Consider the following 9,219-nt stretch of genomic DNA (forward strand, 5'->3'; position numbering starts at 1 on the left):
ATAGGAATGCTTTTACACTGTTGGTGGGAGTGTAAATTAGTTCAACCATTGTGGAAGACAGTGTGGAAATTCCTCAAGGATCTAGAACTAGAAATGCCATTTGACCCAGCCATCCCATTACTGGGTATATACCCAAAGTATTATAAGTCATTCTACTATAAAGACACATGCATACATATGTTTATTGCAGCACTATTCACAATAGCAAAGACTTGGAACCAAAATGCCCATCAATCTGAGGCTGGATAAAGAAAATGTGGCACATATACACCATGGAATACTATGCAACCATAAAAAAGAATGAGTTCATGTCCTTTGCAGGGACATAGATGAAGCTGGAAACCATCATTCTCAGCAAACTAACACAGGAACAGAAAACCAAACACTGCATATTCTCACTCATAAGTGGGAGTTTAACAACGAGAACACATGGGCACAGGGAGGGGAACATCACACAGCAGGGCCTGTTGGGGTATGGAGGCAAGGAGAGGGATAGCATTAGGAGAAATATCTAATGCAGATTACGCATTGATGGGTGCAGCAAACCACCATGGCACATGTATACCTATGTAACAAACCTGCACGTTCCGCACATGTATCCCAGAACTTAAAGTATAATAAAAAATAAATAAATAAATAAAATAATATTGCAAAAAAAAAAAAAAAAGGTTAGTTCATCTTACCTTTCAGTTGCTCCATTATTCTATACCCCTACCTAGACACAACTCCCAATGGCTCAGCGATTTATTCAGTGCTCTAGATTAAGGACTGCCAAACTCTAGGCCACAGGCCAAAGTCAGCCACCTGTTTTTCTAAATAACATTCTCTTGGAACAGAGTCATGCTTATTCATATATGTATTGCCCATGCCTTTTTTCATACTACAATGGGAGAATTGAGTAGTTTCAACAGAGAATATGCAGGCCCCAAAGACTAAAATATTTACTATCAGGTCCTTTATAGACAAAATTTGCCAACCCTTGCTCTAGATGTGGGCCTGAGTTCCAACTTATTTATTCACCTATCCTAAGTTTCACTTTTATCTTATTAATCTTTATGTAATCTTTACAAACTAAAACCCATTCTTCTTAAGAAAGATAAAGCAAAATAGGAGTTGAGGCCAGTGACAGATGGCATCATATTAACTCTTGCCATTCCTCTGGATCAGATGCCCAGAGTCTTACTCTGATTAATCTCCTTGCTTCTCATCTCATCACCCATCACATCCTCTCCAATCCATCTTCAAGGCTGAACCCAGAAAGACAGTCTTCTTAATAGGCAAATCCAATTTAACTACCTTAAACTCTTCAAGGGTTTCTCCTACTACATCCAAGACAAAAATCTAAACTCCTTATTATGATATAAAATGCCCTAGCCCTTGCCTCTCCTTGCCTGTCAGACGTATTTGTCTCCCTCTATGCCCCTCAGCCATGTACATTCAATGCTTAGCCATTTTAAACTGCTATCAGCTGCTATATTCTCTCAGCTTCCTTCTGCATTTTGCATGCCTTTATTCTCCACAAATACATTCTCCTTCTTCTTTACCACTCTTAAAGTCTTGAGTCAATCATTTTCTCCTTTGGAACTTTTTTGTTTTTCAGGTAGACTTGGGATTGCTTTGCTCTTTGATATCACTTTGCCCTGAGTATAAGTGTGTTGACACAAACATATATCTCTATTGATCCATCTAGCAATCTCATCTCTCTAGACTGCCATTTTGCATTGTAATCCGGCTGCATGGTTGCCTCTGCAGATGACTGCAAGTAACTTTAGAGCACGAACTGTGATTTTGCTCTTTTCATCTATATTGTCTAATATATATCCTAGTACAGAAACTCCTGAGTTCAAGATACCTAAGAATCTCAGGGATTTTTTCCCAGTGCCTCTAGGCCAAAAGAAATATGTGACAACTCTGTTTACTAAATAGTTAGGTCCAAACAATTTAGTATGTATTCATGGTCTAGCAATTTAGTAGCAATTAAAAAATAATATATGTAAATAGAAAGAAAAAAATTTATATCATTTTTAAATAACCACAACTACTTATCAATGGAATGTGTAGAACCAGGAGGATGTTATACAACTTCTCAAACAGAGAATCATATTGGACACTGCCACCCTCATTTCCTGTTCTACACTGATTTTGGCAAGGTATTTATTTTTATTACAACAACTACTGAAAATTCAGCTTTTCAAAGAGAGGATGTGATTGAAAGAAATATAGTGTGAACTAATGTTGAAATGGTAAACTGTTTGAGCTACTAATTTGCTCACAGTCTCACAGATGTCAAATCTCACTGTTTCCCTTGGAAGTTAAAAATAGTCACTCCCTATGAGTTCACTGCAGCATCCTCTGCATGCAGTTTAGGAACCACTGCCCTAATGCACAGAAGTTCATTACATATTTGTGTAATCCACCACGGTGAGAATGTTTATATGGTAATTTACACAAAAATTCAATTAAGATATTGTTTCTTGGCCGGGCGCGGTGGCTCAAGCCTGTAATCCCAGCACTTTGGGAGGCCGAGACGGGCGGATCACAAGGTCGGCGGATCACAAGGTCAGCAGATCGAGACCATCCTGGCTAATACGGTGAAACCCCGTCTCTACTAAAGAATACAAAAAACTAGCCGGGCGACGAGGCGGGCGCCTATAGTCCCAGCTACTTGGGAGGCGGAGGCAGGAGAATGACGTAAACCTGGGAGGCGGAGCTTGCAGTGAGTTGAGATCTGGCCACTGCACTCCAGCCTGGGTGACAGAGCCAGACTTCATCTCAAAAAAAAAAAAATATTGTTTCTTAAAAAGCAAAAATAGTTATTGGCATCAGCAAACTTTTTCAGCCAGATAATAAATATTTTGGGCTTGTAGGCCATATAGTATCCATAGCAACTACCTGACTCTGCCATTGCAGCATCAAAGCAGACATAGATAATACATAAATGAATGGGCATCACTGTGTTCCAATACAACTTTATTTACAAAAACAGGTAGCCAGCTCATAGGCTGTTTGCTGACATTTGTTATAAAAAGTCCTTTAAAAGCTACAGTTTCCACATTAAAATTACTAAAAAATTATAAACAAAAGGTGAGACTAAATACCATAAGTCCATATAGATATGAATGAATGAATAAATTTAAATTTTTATGAGGAATGGGATTACAAAGAGAAAAAGAGAAACTTCACAAAGAAAAGTTTGACAGAAATCTTCCTGAAGTAAGCATCCTCAATAAAGAGATAAATATGAATAACATGTTGTAAAACATGCTGGTCTAAGATGCAATGAGAAGAATACAAAATCACTAATATGATATTAATGCCAAAAACCTATAAGTAAAAATTAATCATGAGGAAACATCAAAAAATCTGAATTGAGGGTCATTCTACAAAAAAACTGACCTGTAATCTTCATAAATATCAGTCACAAAAATCAAAGAAAGAATGAGAAATAGTTCCAGAAAAATGATGACTTTAGAGACATGACAACAAAATTCATCTATAATGCAATGTATAATTCTAAATTGCATCTTTATGCTATAAAGAACAATATTGATATAACTAGTAAAAGTTGAATGTGGTGTGAGAATTAGATGTTAGTAATCTGTAGGTGCCAGGCAAGAAAGAAGAATGGTTTCTGCCCTTAAAGACTATATATTGTTTGGGTAGACAAGACTGACAAATAAATTCACTATGAGGAACATACCACATAATTAAGTACTAATTTATATAAATGAGCTAGCTCTAAATCTTATCCCACTCATGTCAACCTCATTAGAAAGAGCAATTTAAGAAGTAGCAAAGATGCTTAACTAAGAAAGACATGGCAATAAGGGTAAAGAGTCACCACAAAAGTATGAAACAGTGTTGACACTATAGAGCCAAATTAACTAAGAGGACAAAGAACCATAGCTCCACCATGGAATAGAGAGAGAGGCAGAACCCTAGAAGACCTCTGGTATCCATCAATTCATCCACACTTTTAGCTATTTGCTAGCCACCTTAGAGGTCCACAGTATTGCTGAGGCATAAATGAAACCTGCACACATTGTGATCCTAATATACAAAGAAATAGGTCAGTTGGCAACTGCATAAACCTAGGTGATCATCAGAATTCACATGAAAAACAGCAGTTCAGAAGAGAGAAAATAGGTAGAGGCTTAGGATATTTTTCTAGGTCAGAGACTATCGAACTGAGATTATTAAAATGCATTTTCTAATAACAAATAAACCTGGTCAAAGAAACAAAGTTAAATAAGTTTATTTAATTACAGAACTTCTTGGAGCCCATAATATGCTAATACACATTGTACACCTAAAAAGAGGGGGATATTATGTATAGCATTCCACTTAGATCAGAAACCATATTAAAACATCTAAGTGTAGAAAATATCTTAACATGGAGATACAATGAATAAAAAGAGGTAGCTACTTTGGGAGGTATAACATCAACAATAACAACTACATACAAATGCCTCCTAAGAGCCTCGCAGTCTAAGGTGTAGTACCTTATTTTCTAAGGTGTAGTACTTTATTTTATCTTCACGACAACACTATGACATAATTCTGATCCCCATTTTACTTTGAGTAAAATGAGGTATACAAAGGTTAAATACATTGTCAAAGGCCTATGGCTAGAAAGCAGTCAAGCCAGAATTCAGATGCAGGCAATCTGGCTCCAGTGTCCATGCTCTTAACCACTACGCTTTGTAACTTAACAAAATTCTCACCCATTCATTTCAAAATAAATTATTAGTTGGATATTAAGCAAGAATGAAAAATAAACATGATGATTAATAGAAGGCTAGGAATTTTTAAAGTCCTGCTCAATTAAACTGAGGATGGGGTCAGGCAGTAAAAACTACGTAACTGCAATTATGAAGTATACAATCATGATAACCCATGGTTCAGTAAAATTAAGAAGCATTTCAAGCAAATAATATGCCCCCCAATTTCCTAATCCACACTAAGGACAACAACATGGTGAACACTTTGGAAGGGTTCTCACCGTGATTCTCTTCATATCTAGCTGGCGCAGCTGCATCATATTCTGAAGGACAGTGTGTTTGTACCATGACTCTTGAGCTATGGGATTGCCATCAAAGGTGATGTCAGAGAGGGAAGAAGAGTCAGCAAGGCAGGAAACACTGTCAAAACTGCAGGAGAGACAGAAACCACTGGATTATTCTGAGGTCTTAAAATGATGCTTTCATTTTTTAGGACAGTTTTAGATTTACAGAAAAATTAACAAGATAGTACAGAGAGTTCTCATATACCCCATACCCAGTTTCCCCTATTGTTAACATCTTGTGTTAGTCTAGTACATTTGTTACAATTAATCAACCAATATAAACATATTCTTAGTAGCTAAAGCCCCTATTTTATCCAGGTTTCCCTTAGTTTTTATCTAATGTCCTTTTTCTGTTCCAGGATCCCATGGAGGATACCATATTACATTTAGCTGTCATACCGCCTGAGGCTCCTCTTGGCTGTGACAGTTTCTCAGACTTGCCTTGTTTTTGATGACTTGACAGTTTTGAGGAATACCCATCAGTTATTTTGTAGGATGACCCTCTATTACAATTTGTCTGATATTTTTCTCATGATTAGATGGAGGTTAAGATAACTCCTTTTTTTTTTTGAGACCAGGTCTCACTCTGTCATCCAGGCTGAGTTTCAGTGGTGCAATCATAGCTCATCCTAACCTCAAACTCTTGGGCTCAAGCAATCCTCCCACCTGAGCAACCCAAGTAGTTGGAACTACAGGTGTGTACCATCATGCGTGGCTAATGTTTTACTTTTTATTTTGTCTACAAAATGAAAAGGGTCTCACTATGTTGCCCAGGCTGGTCTTGAACTCCTTGGCCCCCCAAAGTGCTGGAATTAACAGGCATGACCACTATGCCCAGCTGGTATATATTATTAATATGACTTATTACTGTTGATGTTGACCCTGATCAAGGCTGAGGCTGAGATTATGTTCTTCAAGTTTCTCCAATGTAAAGTTACCATTGCACCCTCTCCTTTTCATACTCAACTATTTGTAAGGAAGTCACCATGTGCAGCCCACACCTAGGGAGTGGGAAGTTAAGCTCCTTCTCCTTGAGGACAGAGAGTCTGAACTCATGTATATTTATTTTATGCTTTGGGTTATTATCCAATACAATTTTACTATTTTGTTGTTCAAATTGTTCCAGCTTTGGCCATTGGAAGCTCTTTCAATTGGCTCCTATGCCCCTTTGGCTCCCATCGATGTGGATTTTTTTTTTCTTTTTCTGAGCACTTTCTTACTTTCTGGCACTACAAGATTTTCTAGACTCAAGTATTTTCTAGACTAACTCCTGCCATGGTCCTAGAATCAGCCATTTCTGAGGAGCCATAGTTCATTTTATTGGAGGCTAGTATTAGAAACAAAGATCTGGGGGCTAAGTGTACTTCTTGCTACTGTGGGGTCATTTCCTTTAGTCCCTCTCAGCTGACACAGCAAAAAAAATATGTGTGTACAGAAACCTGTGTATATGCATATATCTATAAATATTTCTCTAAGTAACCATCTGTGCCATCTGTGTCTATATTAAACTAAAGATGAGTTCATACTGATGTTTCCAGCTCTAATCCATCACCAAATGAACCATTCCAGCTTCTTTCCCTTGCTTATCTGAAAGTTTCTACTTCAACAAGAAGTTTGGCTTCAAACCATCAACTCTCCATTTACTTAATTATTCAATTCCAGTATGTATGTATAGAGGTATCAGAATTTTTAATGTGTACCTCCAATGAGAAACAATTTTTATCAACTAAAGTACAATGATTAGGTGTAATTGCTTTTGCATTTAGTCTTACAGGCTCATTTCCAAAGTTTCTTAGGTCAGTGCCTTTTCCCCCACCCCTTTAGGGAGGTTGTTTCATATATTTGTAATGCAGTTAGATTCTCTTGTCAGTCTGCATTCCTTTCTGAGATCCTCTAAACTCCTAAGTGATTTTTTTAAATTTGCATATATTAAGGCTTACTTTTTATTATGTAAATTTCTACAGGCTTTGACAAATGCATAAGGTCATGTATCCACCATTAAAGTATCTTAGAGAACCGTTTCATGACACCAGAAAAATCTGCTGTACTTTAGCTGTTTGATCTCCTCTCCTCCTCCCAAATCACTGGCAACCACTGATCTTTCTACTGTCACTACAGTTCTGCCATTTCTAGAATGTTGTATACTTGGAATCATGTAATATGTAGCCTTTTCAGATTGACTTCTTTCACTGAGCAATATGCATTTAAGTTTCATCCATGTCTTTCTGTGCCTTCATAGCTCATTTCTTTTCCTCACTGAGCAATATTCCATTGTATGGATGTACCATAGTTTCTTTATCCACTCACCTACTGAGGACATCTTGGCTGCTTCCATTTTTTGTTGATTATGAATAAAGCTGTTGTAAATATTCACCTGCAACTTTTTGTGTGGGCATAAGTTTTCAACCCAAATGGATAAATACCCAAGAGTATAACTGCTGGATATTACAGTAAGACTATGTTTATTTTAGCTTTGTAAGAAACTGCCAAACTGCCTGCCAAAGTGGCTGTATCATCTTGCAATCTTAACAGCTCCCCATCCTCACCAGCATTTGGTATCTGTGTTCTGGGATTTCAGCCACTCCAAGAGGTACGTAGTGGTATCTCATTGTTTTAATATGCAATTCCCTAATGACAAAAGATGCTGAGCATTTTTTCATATGTATACTTGCCATCCATATATCTTCTTTGTGTTTTCAGTTCTTTTGCCCATTTTAAATTGGATTCTTTCTTTTCTTACTGGGGAATTTTAGGATTTTTTTGAAAATTTGGATACAATTCTTTTATGAGATATATGTTTTGCAAATATTTATCCCAGTCTGTGGCTTGTCTTTTCATTCTCTTAACAGTGTCTTTCACAGGACAGATGTTTTCAATTTTAACGATGCCCAACTTAACAATTTTCTCTTTCATGGATCCTACTTTTTGGTCTTGTATCTAAAAACGAATTGCCAAATCCAAGGTTGTCTGGATTTTCTCCTAAGTTTTCTTTAGAAGTTTAATAGTTTTGTGTTTTACAGTTAAGTCTATGATCCATTTTGAGTTAATTTAGTGAAAGGTGTAAGGTCCCTGTCTATATTCCTTTCTCTTTTTCATATGGACATCCAATTGTTCCAATACCATTTGTTGAAAAGACTATCCTTTCTCTATTGACTTGCTTTTGCTCCTTTATCAAAGATCACCTGACTATATTTATATGGGTCTATTTCTGGCCCTTTTATTTGGTTCCATTGATATATGTGTCTACTCTTTCACCAATACCACACTGTCATGATGACTGTAGTTTTATACGGGATCTTTATTATGTAGCTTTGAAATGATTTAAACACTTAGTTTATTTACTACATGAATGACACATGTTTTGCTGTGATAAGAACATGAAGTTTAATTCCTCTCCCTGTAAGAATGTTCTATCACTCCTCATCAGACCACATACATGAGTTATTGGGCTCAACTCCTGGACTCTAAAAACACATATAAACCCAAGATTTTGACAGATTGGTAACTTAGGCTTTGTCAGGGCTACTCTATGTCAGACACTTCTCCAAAGACCAAAATATCAGACTAGCAGGGTTGCTGTCTGGCAGACTTTGAACTATCCTCCAAAGCCCAGCAACACTGGCACTGCTTGCTAGTGTTGAGGGACCTTGCACATTGTTATGGATGTACCCTGTGGTGATCAAACCATCCCTCTTGAAACCACATAGAGAAAAGTACTCGCCAAACTTTGATTAGACTTTACATCTGCAGAGGCATGCTTCCATCCTAATTTAACAACTAAACTTTAATAACTGGACTCTAAACTAAAATGGAACTCGTTCAATATGTGGATAATGTACTTTATCTATTGAGTATATTCCCTGTGATGTTTGTTCCTGTTATTCTTCCATTCTTTGAGCATTATGAATAAAAATGATAAGCTCTTTGTATGGCAATAAACTGTGTGATTTGTGAAAACATACTTTGATCATCTGTTTATTTTAACCATAGAAAACATTCTTGCAAAAGGTTAGTGTGAATCCTCCAACTTTATTCTTCAGTATTGTGTCACTATTCTAGGTCTGGCCTTTTCATACGAACTTTAGAATCCAACTGTTGATATCTATAACCTATGAGATTTTGACTGAGATTTCCTTCCCTCCCTCCTTCCCTTC

General features: G+C 36.9%; 1 protein-coding gene across 3 annotated transcripts in view; it reads right to left on the reverse strand.

Moving 5' to 3' along the window:
- The window catches only part of LRRC49 (leucine rich repeat containing 49), a 159,318-nt gene that overhangs the window by 74,495 nt on the left and 75,604 nt on the right, over positions 1-9,219 (reverse strand). For all 3 annotated transcript variants that reach the window (XM_017851169.1, XM_017851167.1, XM_017851168.1), the window contains one exon: positions 5,003-5,150. In XM_017851169.1, coding sequence (XP_017706658.1) covers positions 5,003-5,150 — 148 coding nt within the window. The remainder of the gene's footprint in view (positions 1-5,002; positions 5,151-9,219) is intronic.

The sequence above is a fragment of the Rhinopithecus bieti genome, unplaced genomic scaffold (assembly GCF_001698545.2).
Source record: "Rhinopithecus bieti isolate Rb0 unplaced genomic scaffold, ASM169854v2 scaffold_31548, whole genome shotgun sequence".
Classification (NCBI taxonomy): Eukaryota; Metazoa; Chordata; class Mammalia; order Primates; family Cercopithecidae; genus Rhinopithecus; species Rhinopithecus bieti.